The sequence below is a fragment of the Amblyomma maculatum genome, chromosome 11 (assembly GCF_055883805.1).
Source record: "Amblyomma maculatum isolate TAMU_Amacu chromosome 11, ASM5588380v1, whole genome shotgun sequence".
Classification (NCBI taxonomy): domain Eukaryota; kingdom Metazoa; phylum Arthropoda; class Arachnida; order Ixodida; family Ixodidae; genus Amblyomma; species Amblyomma maculatum.
Genome location: NC_139354.1, coordinates 146,119,033 through 146,144,049, shown reverse-complemented (window position 1 = coordinate 146,144,049; position 25,017 = coordinate 146,119,033). Strand labels below are relative to the sequence as shown.

Here is a 25,017-nt window from a genome sequence, read left to right as displayed (position 1 = left end):
GGAGAGCGAGCAACCGAGATGCCCGAACAGAGTGGAACGGCTAGATAAATGACGATGCCAGACTACCGAGTTTAATAGAGACATCATAGAAGCAAGATGGGGCCTATGGAAGAGCTCAGTCAACGGAACCAACAGAGAGGATTTCAATGCATGTTGTGTGACTGATACTTCATTCGAGTTTTCGAAACTGCATCTGCGGCCCGGAAATTCGAAAACAACTTCGTAAACAGTCTGTTTGAACACGTGTAGTGTGTGAGAGAGGTTTTGCGTTTGGAGACTCTGCCAAATCGAATAGTGTATAGACAGAATTGAGACCGCTGCACGCTACTTCAGAGATCATCGGGCAGTCTTCGTCGTTGTCAAGCAAAGTAAATAGAAAATGTGTATACCCGACGTCTCTTATTCCTAAACATACATGACCACAAGCTTGGCCAGAGAAACATTCCTCTCGCTACGTATATCCTGGCATAGCTGATCTAAACAATCGCAATTTGTTTCTTTCACCGTGGATAATTAGTACACATAGTATTATTCTTTACTAATTACGAATTACAAATTCTTGCTTTACTAAGTGCAAAATTACTAAAAAGGCACGACAAGGTCGACACGGATACTGTGGTTTGCACAGGTGTAACCAACAACCCAATGCTGCGGCCTTGCCGGCGAAAGTTGATGGGCCTGACGCCGGGTGATTGGATGAAGTGGGCATAACAGTCCGGAGCGGCTCGCCAGTATTGACGCTCTTGGAGGCAGAGTCGGGTGTAGGTGGCGTCAGAGAGTTGTTGCAATGACATACTATGCAGCTGAGACTGCTACATCATATGGCAGGCTGGCAGCAACAGACATAGCTGTTGGAGGGAGAGTTGCTGTACTTACTCCGTGTGGGTAGCTCTACCAGTCTTTGCTGCAGGTTGCTCACTCAGTCACAAAGCCGTACGCTTGCTGCGGGAGTGTCGAGCACCCAGGCCCAAATTCCAAAAGGTGGTTCGCAGTAGCCCAAGCGGAGTTGTTGCCCGTTGAGACGGGGTTTAGGGTTGGCTTATTTGCGAGCAATTTGAGTGACGATGTCTGTGGCGTCCTCTGCCCGGAGGATGAAGCTTAAGATTAAAGCGATGCTGAGGAGGCAGCATGTGCTTTCTGGTAGCGAAAGCGGGTCCGCCGCAACAAAAAGCGGCAACGGGCATTGTAACGCAACTTAGTAGGCGAGGATGGCAGCGCACAGCTAATCATATGGCCGGCGCCTTGAGACAGGCCGGGCGAATTGGCAGAGGAAGTCAGGCGGGAAGTTGTCGCTAAGGGCTGCGTTTTGGAACAGTTGGATGGTAATGCCGTTCAAGTACATCGCTGCTTCAAGTTGGGCAAACCACCGACTGACGCCTGCAGGCCGGAACAAAGACTGCGGCGGGTCGAAGCCGGGCCATGGCAACGTGCCATGCCATACTGGGAGACCGCCAGCGTAGAGGCGTGGCTCATCGGGTGAATACTTGTGGAGGTGTTTGGAAAGGGCCACCGCGTCCAAAGTTATTGCAGCTAGAGGAGCGAAGCCAAGTGTCTGGCTGAGGCGAAAGCCTTATTATTCTGTATGACTCGTGTCGGCGCTCGTTGTCTTCCGCAGTCTGCTGGTGCTAGCCGCGCCCGTGGCTACAGTATCAACGTGGTTCACAGCTTTCTTATTTTAAGGCTGTGGCATACGCGTGCACAATTTGAATGGGTGCGCTCCACTAGAAGGATTCAAAGAGCCAAGTCCAAAGCACTTCTTACTCGAACAAAAAGGCTTTGGACTGCGAACAGATATACCTATTTAGTGGCACAGAAACAGGAACGTGCTTCACTATTGAGGCGAACTAAATGAATTTAATGGTGTTAACCTAGCCCATCATCTGTATATGTTTTCTGTTGAGAAGTCTGCACTTACGGTTTTTATCATTGCGGGGCTCAACGGCACTGCAAATTACCTCTTACAGGAATATTCTATATTTGCTGTGTTTAGTGCGTTTTCTTTTTGTAATTTTTAATTATTGGAAATCTTTACGAAAACAGAATGAAATTAGCATCATTGAAAAGGCCGGTGAGAATGATTATCCTACAAATGACACGAACGACTTCGAAATAACGGATTACACCACAAGCGAGATCGGTAAGAAAAGCTGTTTTAAACTATATAGCGACTAAACATAAATACAATTCTTAGGGCAAAATAAGAGGATGAGATACATGTCAGCACCTGCTTTATCAAATTAATCCTATAAAATATATTAGACATCGTACAGTAGTTTTCTGTATTGCAATAGAAAAACATATTTTACCCATGGCACAATGATATTTTACCCATGGCACAATGATTATTGAGCGCTAAACCTCCACAAAGTTAAAGCAAATAAAGTTAAAGCAAAAACAGAATTTTGATGTACCCTAAGGTAAAGTTTAAGTTTATACCCCCCCAATAGCTTGCCGTAAAAAAGAGATGGCGGCAATTCCTCTTGCTGCAAGCCGTTGGAAAAAAAAGTGAATTTTAACTCATATTTTCTGATCACGATTGCTATCACCTATCGTGTCTTCATGCAGGGTCGCTTTTACAAAAAACAAATATGTTTACAATGCACTGCATAATAGAGGGTTTACAAAAGTAAGTCTGGCAACCATGAGCGGCACGCTGATCCGGCGCTGGCCGCCATATTTTGTTCTCTCCATCGGTTCGCTTCGTGTCCTTCCGTCAGCGCCCGCCGTTCTGTCCACGCTTTTCATGTTGTAACCTAGTGTGGTGTGTTTGGACCTCTCTTCTGTCCCTGGCGGTGTTTGTTAGCGAAGCCAAGAAGCGTATTTTGAGAGCCGAGGCATAGCGATTACAAACTGCTCTACGAGTCGTGCATGGGCCCCTCGTGGATCCGCGCAGCGTCATCCGTATCCAGGGACAGTATCTAGAGTTTTGTAATGTGCAGATTTTTTTTTTTCTGTGTGCCTTTGCTATTTACTTTAACGACTATGAGAGACGATCGCGAGTTTGCTTAGTCTGCGCATCACCGTCGCTCATCCCACTGCTACCAGTGGGATACTAGTTGGGTAAATGAGTGAGGATGCAATTTGTTTTGAGATGAAGGAATCGTGCGTAATTTGACGTAAGTCGAAACGGCACTTAGCACTTTCCTGCCTATGCCGTCGATGCAGTTATTGGCACGGGTCTGGAAATAATCGAGGGCTAAGTAAAAAAAAAAGAAAAGAAAAAGGTGTCATAGGAATTTCTGCTTCCAGTGAGGGAAGATTGATTGATGTGCAATAGGCAATGATGAGATAAAAAATATTTGTAATTAATTGACCAATTAATGAAATAAAGCAACAAAAAAGAAAAAAATAGAAATTGACGGTTTAAAGGTAACAAAATGCTCAGAAGGAAACACCAGTACTTGGTGATGCTAATGAAGAAAATTTAGAACGTGCAATTGATTAACTGAAATAACTGAATGTGTTCAAAGGTGTCAAATTGCTCAGAATGGAAAGATGATTGTTGCTGACCCTGAGTATTGGTGCATAAAACTATAAAACATTAAATGAAATAAACAAATAATCGAAATATAAAATAAATAAAAGCTAAAAATTCAAAAAGGGAAGAAAGAAAACGTGTGTGTGTGTGTGAGAGACGCTATCGTGTCATAACCTTAACGGCGGAGCTTAGGTGTCCCTCTAATGTTGTATAACAGTATTATATAATATAAATCTGACTTTATGAACACAGCCAGTTGCACCAAGCACTGACACTTTGCAGTAATGTGAGTTGACTTTTCAAATTTCTTTTCGTTTCAGCTGAGTTCCTCTTCCTTTGAGTTCCTGGAAGCTTCCTATGACAGCACTTTCGCATGAGGTTAAGGCATCAAATGTCTGCTATCTTACAGAGGGAATAAACAAAAAGAAATCGGCATGTTCACAAAATCAACTGAATTTCAGGTGGCTGTCAATTAGTGAACCATCGAGCGACTCGATAAAACGCACAAAAGTGAAAAGCAAACTTCGTTATTTTATCGGCCGCACTAGCAGGTATTAAGGCACATAATGAAAACCTTAGCTTCGTGCTCTGGGCGCGGACCGGACTTCGCATGTATTATGACGTGATAACATCTTTCGAAACGGGCTAGACGTGAGCATATTACATGAGGATGTCATCCTCTCCTGCTTTACTAGACGCCGCGGGTTTGGCAGCCGCTTTTGCAGCTTGAAACACGCACCTCGGGCGCACTAGACAGCCGTATTGCTCCCTGCACCAAACAATACAATTTCGTACGACTGTGAAAAGTAGTTTCGGTAATGATGCCTTTGTCTTAAATGAAATACACAATGGTAAATGCAACCTACGTACAAAAGGTTTCAAAGAACGTATTTGAACTATAGCGTTCGGTATACACATGTATTATTCCTCCATCCTTCTCCGGTATCATGTGTCCTCCATCGAAGCATAAGCTTATTCTTCAAGTTAACAAGGCTCCATAGCACGTAAAACAACCTTGCTGTTTTAGGTGATAGCACGTTCTGTGAGCTAGCTCCCAGTCAGAGGGACGTGCAGTAATGCTTTACATCATGCAAGTGACACTTGTAAAACCGATTAGGATTGCAAACGAGCGGTCGCATACATGCGTATACCTTGTTTCCGTGCGCATCTGCGACGGTGCGCTTGCTGCAGAAGGATACGCAGCAACATGCTGGCATCATTCCGAATAGAGCTTGGTGCTAGCAGCGAATGCTGTATGTTAAAAAATGAAACAATCGCTTGTGGTCATCCCAATTCACCTTGCGGTGCAAGCACGTGTTCCACGAAGGCGCACGTTGACAGCGTACTCGGTGGGAGGCGCAGGCGGACTGAACAAAACATGGCCGCCGTGCACAGTTTCTGTCTCTTTCACTAGAGTGCGCTAACTTTTGTAGAGCCTCTATTCTTCAAATTCTTGGGAAGTGCACCACAATTTTGAAAACGCTGATGTTTATTGGTGTCCGCAATAAAAAAAATGAAGCTGCCAATTAGAAATTAGGTAAATATTAACTTAAATTACACGCAATGAAAGCTTAAGGCGTTTTACAGCACTGCCTAGTTGCGGTATCAGGCTACTTTGCCGTAGAAACGAGCTTTCTGATGCTTATTAGAGTGTCTCAATCTTGAATAAAACGGATGCACAGTCGGGAACAAAATTTGTATAAAACACGCATCCGATGGCTGAGCTCTGCAGAACTGCATGGAAGCGTTGTGTAGTGACCGCGACAGGGACAGTGATAGAAACAGATGCATGTCGACAAAAGCAGGCACCTTCAAGTAGAGATGGGCAAAGCGGCTAACTTTAATAAGCGGCTCATAACGGCTCAGCAAACTGAGCCGGCTCAATTCAACGGCTCACCGACTCACTTAAATATCGGTCGCTCAGTATCGAGAAGTGCTTCTATTGGAGAGAGAGAAAGACGGCTGTGGTTATCTGGTGTTCACTGAGCCGTGACCGTTCTATTTACGTTTCTGCCGTGTGGCTGGGCGCGATATCCGCGTTCCTGTTAGCGGTGCGACAAAGCAGCTGCTCTCCCGTTCTTCCTCGTAAGCTTCGCAACCACACTCTCGCTAGAGCACTATACACTCCTCGCCTTCGGTTGTCTTTTCAACCGGTCTTATTAAAGAATGACTCATGCGTAGTTAGGTATATGAGCAGTGTTTCTTTGTGATTTTGGAGAACCGGTTTGCCCTCTCGTTCAGTGAGCCGTGCCAAACTTTCTTCACAGCCAGATCTTGCAAAGGATGACGCCTTACGCTGACCGCTGCTGTTCGAACGATGTGCCGACTCTCACTGATCGTGCATCGCGTGATGGTGCAGCCGCTAAAAGGCATTGATGAAAATACATATCACGCGGTTATTCCGTAATGCATTTATGTTCCTTGCAATTCTTTTATACATGTGTGAAATAGGGGGGGGGGGGGCGGCGTCAAATATTTGTCTAGAAGCGGGTGGGGGGCCTCGACCCCTCCAGTCTCCCCTAGGTTGGCGCCTACTAACGCGAGTATACTAATAAAAGGTCATTACGCGTATTCGGGCGTGCCACGTACGCGCATGCCACTTGTTCAGGTAAATGATTACTCAATTCAAGTTGAGAACAAGACCTGCCCTCAACGAAAGTTTGGAAATAATTGTGTCTCCATTCTATCTCCCTTCATAGTGACTATATAGTCCCAGTAACCACCAATATTCGTTTTTGTAGATGCAATTATTTCTCTTTAGGTTCACTATATTTGCTGAAGGTGCACCCACTCCCCAAGAAAGGATTTCTTTATTTCTTATCCTATCGTTTCAAAATTATCTGAATAACAATAACAGTCAGCAGCACACAGAGAAGTATCTCCAATAAATACTTGACACCATCAATCTCTAAAAACAGCCTAAAATCTTATGTGGACTGACTATAAATAAATATATATAGTGATGATATATACAGATATAGATATCGAATTATAAATACAGCTCTATATTTATATAATAGAGGTTAATGATTCGAAGTCCTTCTTGCATTCCCGTACACAATGAATTTAGGAGAAGACTGAAGTACAAAGAAAAGGCAACTTTTTTAAGGCAGTTTGCGCTTGGTAGATCGAGTCCGCATTAGTACTTTTTCTCTTTTAGCTTGCGCATTTTGACCCCATTTTTTACTTTCTCTGCCTATTTGTATATGCACTGTATGCCCCATGGTTTCTCCCGTTGTTTTCTTTCTGCCTGGCGGCCTGTTTTCTTCTACAGTCCCCTAACTCAGCCTTGTTTAACCTTCCTGTTTTCACCGGCACATACACACGCTGACCGTATTTTATTCATTCGTTCATTTTGTGTATACTTAAAGCCTCATCTCTAGTCATTCATGCCGTGCGTTGTGGTTTTATTGTTTCCGTCGAGAGCACGAAACGCTGCAGCCTGTGCGTGACCGAAAAAGATTTTTTCTTTTTTTTTTGCGTATGCAAGGTTTACCTGTACTGTGCTATATCAGAGGCTGTTAGAAAACTCCGGACGTTCAAATTCTCCCAAGCTCTTAACTACAGCATCTGGCATAGTCCACGTCGTTTTGGGGCATTAAGTGTATGAGCCAAAACAACTAGCAGCGCGTGCAGACTGATCAATGTGATGAAATCTTACAATGATCACAAATATAAGAGGGCTGTTTAATATCAGTATAGCGTTTCCTCTCTCTATGTACTTATTTGGCAATGTGCAGTAGCATAGGAAGTATGCTCACTTCGTTTGAAATCATAAGACTAATGATGATGACTATGAATGTGATTTTAGACGTTTGAAGTTTGCTGGTCCGGACCTTCTTACACTCCCTTTGTGTGTAAAAATAATATGAAGAATTTATCTGCATGCTGACATGGCTATTTCAGTAGAGATGCTCCTTCTGATGCATCTCTACCAAACGCATGCCCCCTTTTAAATATAAAGTCATGCTTAGTGTTTTAAGCATAAGCTGACCACAAGGCCAAAGGATCTTCCACCCTGTTGAGAATACTCCTCAAGGCATCACATGGTTTGATAAGTTTGAAGGATGTGGCTTTCCCGACAATTTTTGCGCATTTTATAGTCTATCAAGAGGTTCTGATTACGCAATTCTCTAAGCTTTATTGTGACCTCTTGAAGAAACGATGTCCGTGAGTTTTGAAAACAACAATTTATGTAGTTTTATGTTTTTGAAAATTCCGCAACTGCCAGGTATGAGAATGCCTCAGCAATTCTGATTCATAAGCGCCTTAAAAACATTTTACGTTCATTGCAAAATAACGCGGCACAGGTTACCTACCACCATTTTTCTGAATGCGAAAAGCACACATTGATAACCTGAACAATAATGAGATTGATATTATGTACGTCGTAATGCAGTTGCGAAAAAATGGTTTGCTTTGGTTTGATTGAGTTTTGCTTTACATTACTTTTCAAAGCAGCTAGTGGGCTACAAAATTTTATCAATACTCCGAATTTCTAAAACAATGTTCTGTAAGATCTGCGATTTAGGATCGGGAGTTGAGTGTCCTATAAAAATTACTCCTTTTATCAGGGTCTGCCACAGTACAAATATATTTCATTCATTATTATCTCTTTTTTTGCAGCAGATTGAAGATTTGTAGCCATGTCAAAACGTTTTATGGGCAACTGAACGAATAGATCTTCTCTACCACTTTAAGGTCTTTTAGATTTATCGACGCAGATGTGAACGTACATATACACTTTATATATACGCGATATATACATTTAAATTTTTTATTTACAATGGTAGCCACCTGGCTATAGGTAAACAAGCTGCAAATGATAACGGGTGTCGTAAAAGTGTGTTGAAAACGTCTGATGTTTTGTTTCCGTCAAGCTCCCAAACACCTTGAAATAAATTAAGTAGTGCGTAAACGTTCTCAGGTACGACTGACAAGGCCTCTTTTAGGATGATCTTTCTCAAAATATGATCTGTGCAACAGCGTCGTCTCATTTTCTATCTGTGGTTACCGCAGGGTTTAGCCCGGCTTTTTCAATGGATAAAAAATTTATCTTAGCCTCGTGGTCAGGTCTTCGTGGGGAATTGCTTGAAAAAGGCGTCTCGGAATATATTGTTGAAAGGGGGAGCCTGTTATTAGTAGTACGACAATGCACCCTGATTCCTTGATGCGAGGCTGAAAGAAAGAGCTCTGTTCTGGACATAATGGAAGTGCAGAAGAAAAATTCCGCATGCGAAAACTAAGCTTTCTACAACGTCCTACGCTTATGAAGAAGATCCTTGAAATATCAGACGTCAGATTAAACTTCCCTTACTATACCATGCCAAGGCTCGGTTATCGTAAGTTTAGAATTTCTCAAATAGAAAATATGGATTAGTAATATTTATTGCACGTTTTATTGTTGAATCTGTATTTCTGTTCAGTCGTTACATTGCTAGCTAAAATTCCTGCGAAGCGAGATTCTAATTTAAGCTTGCACGATGAATATTTTCAGGTGGAGGTGCGATTAGCGCCACTGGTCAAGCCAACCCTCAATCCATTCAACAGCAGGAAGAAACATTGACAGGCAAGTCAGAAGTTAATTTTTTAATCGAGAATTTTCTAATGAAGTTAAGAGATATTTCCTTGCTGCTATGTTTTCTTCAGTAGTACGCGAAGAAATGATACTCCCGGAATCATTCTTCGAGCAATAACATTTAAAATAGCATTCATAAGAATCTTTACGACCTTGCCGCAAAATCACGGCCATAAACTGCGCAAGTGATGCAGTGGACCCATTCTTCGAGCCACAAATTTTCTCTTTTTTTCCTTTGCATACAATAATATTTTGGCTAATGTAGTCTCTGGGGTTTTTTCCTCTGGTCTCACCTGTTTTACTATCACCTTCAGGGCATAGCTTTATTAGCATAGAAAAATATATAGAAAGTGCTGCAGAAAGATGCATGTATTTCTGCCAGGTGCGCTGACAATTCGCCAGTACATTACAACGTTTACCAACACATTCGACACTGATAATATTGTGGCGTAAGTCCCAAGTTTATTGTTTGAAATTCAAGAAATAGAACTTAGTTGCCTGTATTGCTGTACTTTTAGTATATTTAACTAAAAAGGTTAAAACAATTTCTAAACTTTATAGCCACAGAATATCGTTGTTCCTCTTCAATTTGCGACAAGATTATCTATCAGTTCGGTAATTTCAAAGGTAAATTTTGCACTTAAAGAAGACGCATCTTTTGGCGATGATAGGGCGTAGAGAGTAAAGGCATTTACAACTCGGACAAAACCACAGGCTCCTTCGGATTGTCGCATGCCATGGGTTTCTTGAAGAAATATCAACGAACCATCAATGTTCGCTTCTGTGGTAATTCAGTTTAAAATGGCAGCACAAAAACACTAACAGAGGGAGATAGAATGAAAATTCTGAAATGTCCAGAATTTCTTTGCTGGGTTTCCTCAATGCAGCGTCCTAATTACGTATGCGCACGTAGCACACTCCCTAAACTTAGTTCCAGGAAGATGAAGTGAGGATAGAAGCTTCGGGAATCTAGTGGTTTTATTCAGATTTCAGCACATTATTCTTCCCTGTGCTTCTTAGAAGAAACACACAATGGAGTATGCTGCACTGACGAATGAGCAATTTTACTAGATCTCGAGCACCTTTTTATTTCTTCAAATCATTTTTCAGCAGCTGTCTTGTAAAAATCACTTTGTTTGCCTGGTACTCTGAGTGAACAGTGCACTTCCTTTTTAGATATAAATAAAGACGGCGTACTGACACATAGCTCCTAGGAGCCCAGATAGACCAGGCTTCTTATTTTGTTCTTTTTCGTCGAATTTTTCGCACTCTCTGCGCTCCATCACAAGTTTGGTGCCAGATTTCCTTATTTGCGCGGTGACTTGTTATTTTTGCTATTCTTGACGGACGTTCCTCTCGGTCTTATGTAATGATTCCAACAGAACATAAACATTGAATGCATTTCGGGCATCATGTTCCGTGTGGTACTTGCTTGCTCTCCTAACTATTCACATTATTCTCATATATGCTATATAAGATTCTTCGGTTCTATGGAAATCAGAGCATATGCAATAGAAGATAGAGAGATGTGACAAAAAAATCGGAACAGAGCGCGCGTCACAGCTATGTAGAAGTCTGGCATTAACCTTTCGGTGTACTACAAAGATTGCGAAAAATGCAACAAAATAGCCATGCTGAGCTTCTTAATGTGCGGGTTTTTAAACGCAACAGCGATAATGTGACGCGAAGTATTTAAAAGGCTGGGCATACACTAGTTTTGGCGAGCAAATGTCAGTACGCAATTTTTATTTCCATGAAAAATGAAAATGGAGTTCCTATGCATTGAGGCGAGCAGATAAATTAAAGAAATAACTTTGTCTACAGATATAGGTATAATTCAGTTGTTTAATTTGACTCAGTACACACTACAGCAGTCATGCTCGGCTTGATTCTTCTTCGTGATATTCCCTTTCTGCCGTTTGTATTGATGGCCGACTAAAATCTCAAAAATCCACCTCGTTATAGCCTATTAATGCGAAAGCATTAATAGGCTATGGTGGTGAGGCTTAACCGTCGACGGAAATTGTGGACGCACAAAGTGAATCCACGACTGGGTACGCGACCTTGCGCCGTGTTATAATTGTGCCTTTAATATTCTGTGAACAGACTACGGCATGTAAAAAATAACGGAATTAGTGATGATGGTAAAACATAATCAATCTTTATTTTAATTTCAGCAGGAACAAACATGTGGCCTTGACACTGCAGCACAAATAGGAGTAAAAGCATTTGCAGGGATCGGACGTACGAAAGGGCTTTTTACTTGTTTTAGCTGTTGGTCGGTATTTGCTTTTGTTTGCTATTCCTTCCATGCTTTTACGCTCACAGTTATACACACATTAGGCAAAGTGTTCCCGTTCATGGAGTCTTCTCTCCTGTTCCAACTCAGCTCGCCAGACAAGGCGCACTTCTTTGGCGGTGACAGTAAAAGGACCCGGCTCAATCATCATCTTAGCGTGGTCTAGCGTTTACCTTTTCAGTGTTTTGTAGCGAAAGCTACAGTGCGCTGGGTTTTCAAGCCACCAGCGCGGCACCGTGGTGCAGTGTGCCGTTTCCAAGCAGTTATCATGTGGTATGCACCAGAAGTTGTGCCAGGAGTTGGAGGAGGAAAGGGGTCAAAAAAGAAGAAGAAGGAAATAGAAGCAGATGCAGAGAAAGAAGGCAAAAAATAAGTAAAATAAAAAGTAAAAGAAGGAGACAGATAACTTGATACTTGGTAAAGGTGAACGAAAACAGCGAGTTGCTAGCGTTCTGACGGCGGCACATGAAATCAAGGTTTCCCCAGGAAACGTTTGTTCCTGCACTCACAGCTTTCGCTCTATCATTAGGTTCAAGCCATGCCTAAACACCCACAATTCTTGCTCTATTTTGTATTTCTCTACATTCTAATTCACTTTTTGTTATTTATTTTTCTTGTTTTTTTTTTCTCTTTTTTATATTTCCTCGCACTCGTCATTATGGAATGTTATTTTAATACTCTTAATTACCATTATCACTACTTATTATTTTACATACAATGTTTATTAGTATTTGGCTAACAAGAAAAGAAAGGCTGAGTAGTATCTCTGTGACACATCAGTAATATTGTTACGCGATGAGGAAGACGAAGTGTTTCCTTCTCTTGCCTCGCAGAAGGGACAAGGTGATGACGAAGAAGTGGGACTGGTTCCGTGTTGCTGCTTGCTGCTAATCCACTTGAGGCTGTTGTAAATACGCTGTAAATACATCGAGCTTCCACGTAACATCTTGGTGAAGGTGTGGCCGTTGATCCCGACGTCAGCCTCCGCACGACGGAACTCCGCAGCGGCCGCCTGGTTTCCTGTCCAACGATGCTTCAAGAAACCGTCCCCACACCAATGGGAGCCTTGCCATCGGTCATCCTCGCCCACCCGAGTGGTGCTGGCGCCGTTGTGGCCACAGGTTGAGCGCCCTCCTCTGACTGCTCTTTAGCTGAAGTTTCCAGCCTCCAAGACTATTCCAAGATGATCAATCCGGACCTTTCTCTACCACAAGCTCATGCACTCTGTCGTCTGCTGGCATCTTTCAGAGACATTTTTGATTTTGATCAACGCCCATTGTCTCAAACCACACTTGTGCAACATCGCATAAACACCGGCGGTGCTGCTCCTGTTCATCGCCGCCCTTAACGCGTATCCGGTGCAGAACGCCAGGTAATCCAAAAGGAGGTTGATAAGATGCTCGCTCAAGATATCATTGAACCCTCGAAGAGCCCGTGGGCATCCCCAGTTGTTCTGGTTATAAAGAAAGACGGCAGCTGGCGCTTTCGCGTCGATTGTCGCCATCTGAACAGTATCACTATAAAATACGTCTACCCTCTTCCCAGAATCGATGAAGCCTTAGATTGCCTCCATGGAGCTAAATACTTTTCTGCCATCGATTTACTGTCCGGGTATTGACAGATCGCTGTTGACGAGCAGGACCGTGAAAGAACCGCCCCTGTCACACCAGACAGCTTGTGACCCTTTAAAGTCATGCCGTTTGGTCTCTGCAACGCACCGGCGACCTTCGAACGAATGATGGACTCCCTTCTACGCGGATTTAAATGGACAACCTGCCTGTGCTACCTCGACGACGTCGTCGTTTTCTCGCAGTGCTTTTCTTCGCACCTTGAACGCCTCACCAGTAATCTCAATGTATTCCGTACAGCCGGCCTCCAGCTCTATTAATCGAAATGCCAGTTTGGTCGCAACCAACTCACCATTATTGGACACATGGTTGACGCCTCCGGAGTACGACCTGATCCGGCAAACATTCACGCCGTCAAAGGCTTTCCGCGTCCCAGTCTCCGAAGAATCTGCGCAGCTTTGTTGGCCTTTGCTCTAACTTTCGCCGCTTTATCAAAGATTTTGCCCGTATCGCTCGTCCTCTCACCGACCTACTTACGAAAAACACCGCTTTTACGTCAGGCCCTGACCAGCAAGGTGCGTTTGCAACGCTTTATAAGCTTACTGGCGTCATCCCCTGTCTTGGCTGATTTCGATTCCTCAGTTTCCACTGACGTTCGAACAGACGCCTGCGGATATGGGATCGGTGCAGTGCTGGCTCAAAGCCAATATGGCAATCACCCCGTCATCGCATATGCTAGCCGCCTTCTCTCCAACGCCGAACAAAATTATACGATTACTTAGCCCGAGTGTCTCGCCCTTGTATGGGCTGTCGCTAAATTCTGACCTTACATATTCGGCCGTCCATTCTCAGTTGTAACCGACCATCATGCGCTTTGTTGGTTGTCATCTCTGAGAGATCCCTCCGGCCGTCTTGGTCGCTGGGCTTTGGGCCTTCAAGAATACTGCTACAACGTCGTCTGATCTTATTGTCTTCGCCCTCTCCAATCTTGCCAACATAGCAGGCGAGCAGCGCAACGATCCGTCTTTAAGATCCATCATTGGAGGCCTGAGATCTGGAAGAACAGATTCTTCTCTGCAACGTTTTGTTGTACAGGATGGACTACTCTATCATCGTAACTTTCATAATCACGGTCCTTCCCTTTTGTTGGTGATTTCCAAAACGCTATGCTGCTCTGTTATTGAAGAACTCCACGAACTGCCCACAGCTGGCCATCTCAGTGTGTCTCGCACTTACGACCGGGTACGGCGTCGTTTTTTTGGCCAGGATTATACCGCAGCATCTAGCACTACATCGCAGTCTGCGACACGTGTCAGCGTGGGAAAAAACCATCGCGGCCACCAGCTGGCCTTCTCCAACCTATTGAGGTGCCCCTGGAACCATTTTATCATGTTGGGCTTGACCTTCTTGGCCCCTTCCCGACGTCACGGTCGGTCACAAATGGATCGCAGTGGCAACCAATTTTGCAACACGTTATGCCGTCACACGAGCTTTACCCACGAGCTGCGCTACGGATATTGCTGAATTTCTTCTACACAGCGTCGTTCTCCATCGCGGCGCTCCTCGTCAATTAATCACCGACCGCGGCCGCTACTTTTTGTCCTGAGTTGTTGAAGACATCCTGTGCTCACGTTCTACGAAGCATAAGCTCGCGACCGCATACCATCCACAAACCAACGGCCTTACCGAGCGCTTCAACCGCACACTTCCGGACATGTTATCCATGTATGTATCACCTGATCACCAAGACTGGGACCTCGCTCTTCTATATGTGACCTTTGCTTACAATTCTTCCAAGCACGACACGACTGGTTATTCACCCTTCTTCCTGCTCTTTGGCAGGCACCCCGCTTTACCTTTGGACACGCTGGTTACTCCTGGTAGCCGCCCTATAACTAACTACGCATGTGACGCCATTTCTCAAGCCACTGAAACGCGCCAAGTAGCCCGTAGTCGGCTCCTCGCTTCTCAGACTTCTCAGAAGTCTGCCTACGATAGGCAGCATCGCCACGTAACCTATGACCCTGAGTCCTTGGTTCTTTTATGGTCTCCTGCACGCAGCACTGGTCTCTCCGAGAAATTTTTGTCTGCCCATAGTGGCCCTTATCGGGTGATGCGCCAAGTTACTCACGTGACGTATGAACTTGCCCCTCTTGTGCCCGCGTCCTCCTCCTTTCGCCCCACTACTGACATTGTCCATGTTTCACGCCTGAAGCAATACGACCTGATGCCTTATTTGCCAGATTATCGCTGGGACGACGCTTACACAGCCGGGGGGTCATGTTACGCGATGAAGAAGACGAAGGGTTTCCTTCTCTTGCCTCGCGGAAGGGACAAAGTGATGACGAAGAAGTGGGACTGGTTCCGTGTTGCTGCTTGCTGCTATGCCACTTGAGGCTGTTTTAGATACACTGTAAACACATCGCGTTTCTACGTAACAATATTATAACAATTTTTTAAAAGAAAGGCAAGGCATAGTAACTGTCGCGCACATCATTACTGCCCGGTTAGACGACGTGAAATAATTACATACAAACAATAAAGGAAGTTGCAGCTTTTTACATTGCACCTTCGCTGGGCAGCTATTGAAGACCTGTTCTTTAACTTACATTGGCTTTATAGGCAGACCGTAGTCTATTATTGCGCGCAAATTTCAACTTCTTGAAAATATTTCTTTTATAAAAGGAACTCTATTTCGGTAAATATATAAAATTTATGTCCGTAGAATCATTCTCCCCGTACGAATTCTCGGCCTTCGCTGTTCATTTAGGTAATTTCAGTATCATTACAATTAATTTCTAGTTTCAGTATTCGTAACCACCTGCTCGAAATTACCACCGGCATAAACGAAACATCCTCTTTCGCCCTAATATTGATTATTTTCCAAACCTTTGCATTCAAAATCGGCCGAAAGTAAAAAATTCAAATTGTGTATTTGATTATGCCACATTTATGCCTGGTTGCTAGCCGAGAGCTGCAGAGTCCGCATTTATTTACCCCAGACGACCTGATTCATTCATGTACAGATGGCTTTAGAGGCAGGTAATCAAGCGCTTGTGTTATAGAGGCCTTCACATGCGCTTGAGGATGTGTGGTGAAACGTTAAAAAAAAAATTATAACGGCGGATGAAGAAACATAGTCGCTAGGAGGGCGACTCTACCAGAGACTCACAACTATGGTAGTTCCGCATCTCATCGGATAGTCAGACACAGAAGACGCAAACACTCAATGTTATCAGATCGGACGTGGCTAACTGACATTGGTCATATACAGCGGCCGAATGACATGTAATGTGCTAGGTAATAACAACAAAACAACTCATAGAAGGCAGGTGGAAAGAAGGAAAATCGTATGACATGGGGGATGGTTAAAAGTTAGCGATTTGCGAACGTTTGATAAAATTAGATGTGAAGCGTACCGACACCAGAAACAATCTGAGTGAATCTTTGCATTCTAAAGAGGCAAGAAAGCCATCCCACGTTCTGTACATGACGAAAGCTTTCATGGGCTGTCATTGGACTCAAATCTAAAGCGAATAACTACTGCTAACAATTAACCTTTTATAGCACATTGATTAAGGTACAAATCTCACATATAGCTGGACGGCGCCAGTATATCAGACAGGACGAACATCAGAGATCTTCACGGTACAGAGAGCAAAGGTGTTGTTGACATTTCTGCTGCTTGACGTTTAGACGAGCAAAGCATTACATCACCCTCCAACTTTGAATCAGCTGTGGTGAAGAAACATTTACGTTCCATCAGGCCACTAAATTTGAATCCAGTTAAGTAAGAGTTTCGAAACCAGAGTTATTTATTGTGCTTTAGCAAAGTGACACACATGTACATCATGACAAAATATATGATGCAGCGGCTCTCAGTCAAACTGCAAGGAACGCATTACAAGCATTAAGCATGAACTTACATATTTTTTCTGATCCGGCGCCGACATAAACAGTGAGATCTCACTGAAATAACACTGGTCACCAACTTGCACAGATGCAAACCCTGTCAGCGATGAAGCGCAATATCTTTGGGGCAAGAAAATGAGGCCGAAGCTTGCGGCCAAACTTGCTTGTGTAGGAAAAGTTTCCGATGAAGCTGTGTGCCGTTACTGCAGAGTAGTTCGCCGGAAATGAGGAACAAACGCCTCGCAATGTGTAGCAGCGGTTTATGCAAGAGTGACAGGTCGAGATAGGCGAAGACGTTGGAGTGTGGCTCTTTTCGTATAGGGCCAGAACACCCTTTAACTCAATTACGGTTTTCGGCTGGGCGAAGGCATCAGATGGCAACCACGGTCATAAAAGTTTTATATCTGAACCAGCACTATTCCTGGCAGAATTTCAGTGCATTTTGTCTTACAGTAAATCCAAGCCAATTTCTACAAGCTTAGCATTAGGCTGAGTTATTCAGGTTTTCGGCTTCAGCTTATTTAAACGCTCTGCTGTTCTACTGATTACCAAAAACCTAACATACAACGGTGAGAGGTGAAACGACACCCTATTTATTTCTTACGGTATCACTCCACAATGAATTGCTCTTTGCCAAGCCTCGGGGCTCTTAATGAAGGCTACCGATCTAGCGTACTACTCAGTTCAGTTCAGTCATTCAGTCGTGTCCGACTCTTCGTGACCCTATTGACCATATCACGCCACGCTGTCCGGTCTCTCACTATCTTCTTAACATCGTATGGCCAGTCACAATAGCGTACTACTAGTTCAGTATTAAACTGCTTGCGTTTAGCTCGCTTCATTTTTTTTTTAAGCATTGTGACAAACTGCCATTTAACCGCTAGTTTTCAAGCCAGCGCTTATAGCTTGAGTTTTGTGCTGACATCATTGTAACTGTTACCAAAATATCATTTTTAATTACATTATTATTCTCGCTGTATGCACACATCCCTGATACGTATTTCTGACACCGGCTTTACTGACGTAAAGAAAGTATTCAACCGAAAAGCACATGTAGGCTCATGTATTTCAAGAAATGAACATATTTTTTTTTTTACAAACGGGGACAGGTCTCTTATTATTCTACCTGTTATTCCGCATTGCGTTCAAACAGTTTCTTTTCATCCAAAAGAACGACTGTGAAGGGCAGTGTATGCCCTTCACAGATGGCTTACAGATTCGGCCACTTAAGTATGTTACTATTATTATAGCTCCAGTTTTAGAGTATATCATTAATCAAATATTTTCATGCGGTCAGTTTCCTCGCCGACTCCAAGTGGCTAAAGTTACTACCATTTTTAAAGGTGGTGAGAAATGCAACATGTCTAATTACAGGCCCATTTCAATACTCCCTGTTTTCTCCAAAGTCGTTGAAAAACTAATACACGCTCGAATGAGGTCATTCCTAACCAAGCATCACATCATGACACAATATCAGTTTGGGTTTACAAAAAAACGATCCACAGAAAGCGCCTTGCTGGCGCAAAAAGAAATCATTCCTAATGCTTTTGAGCGTGAATTTTATACACTTGGAATATTTGTAGACTATTCAAAAGCATTTGACAAAATCAATCACACCACGTTATTAAAAAAATTGGAATATTATGGTTTCAGAGGCTGTTTTCTATCTCTCATTAAGTCTTACCTACAACACCGCCAACAAAGGGTACACATAAATAAATCTTGCTCCAGTTTCAAACCATTATTACACGGCGTTCCGCAGGGAAGTATTCTCGGGCCGCTGCTTTTCAACCTATATATTAACGACCTTGTTAACATAGATTTAAACACTTCATTTGTTATTTATGCCGACGATACAAGCCTATTTTTATCACATCACAGTTTACCCCTGCTTGTTAAGAAAGCGAATGAAGTGCTTGATGTACTAAACACTTGGAGTCAAACTAATTCTTTAACTATAAACGTCTCGAAGACAAAATCAGTTCTTTTTCGCCCTAAAAATAAGCCAGTTAATTCCAATATTGTCCTTCGACTAGGTCTTTCGGTCATAGAGTTGGTACCAGTTATAAAAACGTTAGGTGTTCTTTTTCAAGAGAATATGCAGTGGAGCGCGCATGCTGACCTTGTTCACTCCAAACTTTCGCGAACAGTAGGTATTCTTGCACGCTTTCGTTATTTTTTGCCAAAGCACATTAAATTGCTCTTATACAATTCCCTTTTCATGTCCACGCTATCGTATGGTTATTTGGTATGGGGAACAATGACCTACACAAACCTGTTCAAAATCTATCGACTACAGAAAAAAGCTGTAAGAATCATTGCTAATGAACCTTATGACGCACACACAGAACCTATATTTCATGACCTTAGATTGGAACCATTACCGAACCTGTTCAACGCAGTTCTGCTAAAACGTTATCATACTTATCGCATAAATAGTGACGCTTTCCTTGAAACACTTGCAACGCTGACTCCAGTTGAAAAAACGTATGGCACACGAAGCCGTGAGGTTTGGAAGATTCCCCATACCCGTACCAACTATGGCCGCCAAATGTTGATGTACATGCTACCACAAGCTCTTAATTCCTCTGTTAACAAGTCCAGCTAATCTATACAACAGTATGTCCTCAAATCAAAATATTGTTAACACAGTTCTTTACCACCCAATATTAGTCCTATCCTCTAAATGTGCTCTGTAATATATAAAGCCGTCGTTATGTTTATAAGGGCTTTTTCTTGTTTTGTTGTGTTTTGTCCGCTGCTGTATTGCACTGTAAGCGGGGTGCTAGCCTTTGTCAAGCCATCGCAGGCTTTTTGCTAGCACCCTGCAGCATCACGAGTACTGTATAATCAGTGTTGATGCTAAATAAAATTATTTGTATTTGTATAAGAAAGAACTTTACTTATGAACACTATGTGGCTTTACAGAAACTACGAAGATCACAGTTAAAGCCAAGGTTGTGTTTCTGCACGATTACAGCGCAGCCTATCGCGAACAACGTCTCAACTCCCAAAGGGATATCATGGATTACCTACAAGTATTGATGTCTCTGGTAAGCCCACCGGACCCTCTTTCTTAAAACTTTGAAACAGCACTGAATGCGTTGTTTTAATAAGTAGGCGCTGTTTCTTTTCTGACCTGCATTTTTTAAATACGGCGATTTCAAATTCAACTAAAAGCTTGACCTTTTCTGGCCGACAAATTGAAAGTTGAAGCCATTATGATTGAAGTGTTTTTCCTGCTTTCAATGGGCGCGATATTATAAGCTAGCAATAGTTACATGTCACCATCTCGTTAAGGAGTTCACATTCCTCGCTGAAGCGCATCTCTCTCAGATTGGGGCGGCCAGTCGCGACTACAAGCACAGACAGCCATCTAAATTTTATTTGTTTTAGTTTGTTTCATTGACTGCCAGGTATTGCCACTACTGATGCGGCGGGGTAATGCTCGCATGTTCGATGTGTACAATTGAGGAGGAAATGGATCGCATTAAAGCCTACAACGGGTCCAAATTATGAGCCGTGATACCACGAAAATTATGAACATGACATACTCTTTTCAACCATGTCTCCTTCTTTGTGGTACTCTCATACTTGACCCACCAAACTTCTTTTTTTCTATAGGTAAGCTTTTTAAATCAACCATCCCATTGCTTTTATTTCAAATAGTATCTTTGAAACTGCTTCTTCAGACAATTTTACCTGTGAATGCGCTCACTGTAATACAGGGAACAATAATGTCTTATGAACATATTAAAGAATTTCTGGTAGTTAGCATTTACTATAATAGTTTGCCGTCGATAACAATAATGGTAACAATAATAGTTCTTGCTATTAAATAAACGTGGTTACTCTCACCTTTTTATGAGAAGAAATGTCGACCTTCTCCATGTATCCGCGTTGGAAATAACGTGGCAACAGCATGATGTCGACAACAAGAACGTGCGTTTTGTGAAGCGTGCTGCTTATATAGCCCGCAAGTGTAACAGGCAGCTCGCCCCGCGCTTGTCAGCAGCACAGACGCCCCGTCATATACATACCTGATACATATTTTTGCGTGAACAAACAAAAACATTTGCAGCAACAGCGATTAGTTAAGCGAGTTGATTAAATTACTCATCATAACAAAGGCGTGGCGGGGGCCTCGTGTCCCGGGACGATCACTCTACTGCTGGTGGCTGGAAGGAATCCGGAAGCGAGCTTCCACCGGGAGATGGCTTGGACAAGTCATATCTATTTTCAACAATCCAGTGCTGTACAGCTCCTCATATTATTGAGGGGGACTTTAATGCTCACCACCCTCAGTGGGGTATTGCCATAATGAGCAATCGAGGAAGAGACCTGGCAGACTTTATGCATACGCAAGATCTCGTCAATATAAACGACGGCTCACCGACGTTTCTACCCGGTACAACCTACAGCAGATGTTTGGATGTGGCGTTTGTTTCCAGAAGCATCCATCCCTCTGTTTCTTGGTGTAGTGATGTGGAAACACTTGGGGGGGATCACATACCAACGTACATATGCATCAAGTGGTTTGCACCTGCCAATTCGCCTCGTGTGCAATACACAGACTGGCCTGCATTTAGGGCATAGGTGGAGATTTCCAGCGTGGACCTCCGGTCACCACCTCAAATAGAGGGCCTCATTACTTCCTCTCTAAGTGAGAACACTCGCTATGTTTGTCTGCCGATGTCAGTGTCCAGCATCGACGCGGAATTCCAGCGACTTCACGCGATCCGCCGGCGAGCTGAAAGGAAGTACAGAAGAATAAAATCCGCGCAAGATCTAGCACTTTCTCGCAAAGCTAAACGACACGTTCTACGCCACCTGGAGAAGCTAGGACGACAACGTTGGAGGCAGTTCTGCTCATCACTGGATCCCCATAAGCCCTTGTCGCGTATCTGGCATGTTGCAAGAAGCTTGCGCACACCTCCGCGAGAAAGGCACCCTTTTCGTGCCCTGGCCCTTTATCAAAGCCGCAGTGAAGTTGACGTAGCTGAAGATTTTTTTTTAAATAGTTGTGTGCACAAACCAGGCACAATTACCAATTTCAGAGGTTTTCGCGCCACCTTCGCCGATTGATCAATACGACGTGCCCTTTACAATAGCTGAATTAGACGCCGCTCTTGCTTTTTGTCGGCATTCATCTGCACCTGGTCCTGACGAGATTACTTACACAATCTTATCAAACCTAGGCAAGGATGGCAGAACTGCACTACTTAATTACTTCAATGATATATGGGCTTCTAGTACTGTTCCTGACCAATGGAAGATTAGCCGCCTGGTTGCTCTTTTGAAGCCTGTAAAGCCTCCTCTCGAACTTACCTCATACCGGCCAGTTGCCCAAGCAAGCTGCGTTGGAAAACTTATGGAGCGAATGGTGCTGACAAGACTGGAGTGGTATCTAGAGAGTAATGATCTTTATCCGAATATGATGATTGGATTTCGCCGCGGATGCTCTTCCATTGATAGCATCATCGACCTTGTGGCGACAGTAGAACACGAAAAGCGTCACCGTCGACTAGTAGCTGCTGTCTTTTTAGATATAAAGGGAGCTTACGACAACATCCTACATGATGCTATTCTTGATGCACCTGACGACGTGGGAGTTGGTGGCCGGCTGTACTTGTGGATTGTAAGCTATCTCAGTGGCCGCTCTGTTTACATGACTACGCCTGAAGGAGATACTACCCGCTTTCAGGTCGGTCATGGAGTTCCACAGGGAGGAGTCCTCAGCCCAACTTTATTTAACGTTGCGCTAATTGGCCTGGTGAGTGAACTGCCAGCTAACATCCACATAAGTGCATATGCTGACGACATCTGCATCTGCATCTGGGCCTCTAGCTCGACGCGCCCACAACTACGTGCGAGATTGCAACTAGCTGTGTCATCGACATCGATGTACTTACGGCGTCAAGGTTTATACTTAGCGGCAGAAAAGTGTGCAGTGATTGCGTTTACTGGGAAATATGTCAGCCGCTACCCGATTACCCTTCATGGAGTCGTATACCATACGTCTCCAGACACAGATTCTTGGGAGTAGTTATTGACCACCGACTATCTTGGTCGAAACATGTTACTATGGTGAAGAAAAGGCAAATTAATTTTTGCCATGTACTTCGTTACATAGCTCGCATCAAATGGGGTCCTATTGAGCGCTCCTTAATACAGCTTTACGAGACCCTGTTTGTTGGCTACATCCGGTACAGCCTTCCTGTACTCTCTAGTATGAGCATTTCATGCTTGCTGACTTTAGAGAGCGTACAATCGCAGGCACTGAAAATATGCCTTGGACTGCCTAGATGCACCTCTAACAAAGGTACAATTGCAGAGGCACATGCTCGCCCAATATCCATATACTTGTCACACGAACCACTTCGTGTATATTTACGAGCACTTACAAGACACAGTTTTCACCCACTCAGCAAGATTCTGGATGAAAGGCTGGACTGCAGTTTCACAAGTGCACTCCGCTGCCATCAGTCGCAAGTAACGACAGGATATGCCCTCCCATATCGTCCCGCTCAACCACGTTGGACGATGGATAAACCTTTGATGCACCTTCGTGTTCCCGGAATACTAAAAAAATCAGTGGTACCAATTAGTGGACTCAAACAACTTACTCTGGCGCACATCTGGTCAGAATATCCTCATTATATTAACCTATACACCGATGGATCTGTGTCTGCACAGGCATCCGCTGTAGCTGTGGTCATACCAACTCAGAAAACGACTCTGCATTTCCTTTTGGGACATACCTCTACATCAACCGCTGCTGAACTTGTAGCCATTCGGGAAGCTATTCTCTACATATGTGGGGCACCACATCAAAAATGGTGTATATTCACGGACGCAAAAACGGCATTACAAATTTTGGAAAACTTCTTACGGCACACTGCCTATCAGTCCGTGGCACTAAACATAATGGAGCTCCTCCCATCTGCCCAGCTGCAAGGCCACAGGATAATGTTTCAATGGATCCCTGCCCACTGCGGGCTCCATTGGAATGAACAGGCCGACGTTGAAGCGAAAAGCGCACTAATCAATGGCCTCCAAGCAGCTGTGCCTTTTTCAAGAGGTGACACGACGTGCCTTCTTACGAGTTGTATGAATAATGCTACAGCAGCGTACTGGGCCCAGACAGACGCCCGACACACTCGTCTAAGAAGGCTCGATCAAACATTAAAATTTTATGTTCCGCGGGATATTCCGCGTCATCAGGCATGCTTACTACATAGACTTCGTTTAAACGTGGCTTACACGCACAAGTACTTACATTTAATTGGACAGATGGACTCGCCGGAATGTTCAACTTGTGGCATCCCAGAGACTCAGGACCATATATTATTGGTGTGCCCAGCATATTCGCGCGAAAAAAGTGTGCAAGCGGCTTCCTTGAAGCGTTCATACAAGAGGCCTCTGTCGGAAGAACTGCTGCTGGGCGCTTGGCAGGACAAGGGGAAGGGTATCCAGGCAGTGCGTGCTCTTTGCCGTTTTTTTGTGCGCCAGCGGACTTGATTCGCGCTTGTGAAAGAAGCTACTGTGTCTGTATATGTATTTCATATGCATTCCCCACATCGGTACCCATCATGACCTTCTTTCTTCTCTCCTTCCCCTTCCCCAGTGCAGAGTAGCAGGCCAGATTTGAATTATTCCGGCCAACCTCTCTGCCTTTTCCTTTCAATAAATACATCTATCTAAGGTCAATTCAAATGGTCGCGTAACTTGGAAGAACACGCGTGCAGCTGCCTATTGCCAGCGGCATCAACTCGATGATGAGGGCCCCTGCGAACTGTGAGGCAAATTACTAAAGCACAGAAAATAAGATCTGCCAGAACTCTAAACAACTAGAAATTAAACATAATATTCGCGCTCAGGAATGAATGCAGTTTTTTTCTCTTGCGTAAAAAAGAACGTGTCACAATTATAATAATATTTTAACTTGTTTCTAACGGCCTCTCTCGGCCATTTATTATCCGCTGCGTAGTTGCCCAAAGCTCAGAATATGGCTCAGACCAAAGCCAAGGTCAATTTTGTTTTTTTTTAGTCGATATTTATTGCCTCAGGGCATCAGTAGGTTATGAGATGAAGGATGAATAAATGATTAAATCAATGGAAAAAGGTTGGCTGATTTTATGAAGTCCAGAAGCCAAGGTCAATTCCCAAAGCTTTTTTCATC

General features: G+C 43.7%; 1 protein-coding gene across 1 annotated transcript in view; it reads left to right on the top strand.

Moving 5' to 3' along the window:
• LOC146175128 (uncharacterized) overlaps positions 1-25,017 on the top strand; it is a 296,797-nt gene that overhangs the window by 64,248 nt on the left and 207,532 nt on the right. Inside the window, exons 3-5 of the mRNA XM_084584578.1 lie at positions 2,041-2,137; positions 8,976-9,047; positions 19,764-19,888. Coding sequence (XP_084440704.1) covers positions 2,041-2,137; positions 8,976-9,047; positions 19,764-19,888 — 294 coding nt within the window. The remainder of the gene's footprint in view (positions 1-2,040; positions 2,138-8,975; positions 9,048-19,763; positions 19,889-25,017) is intronic.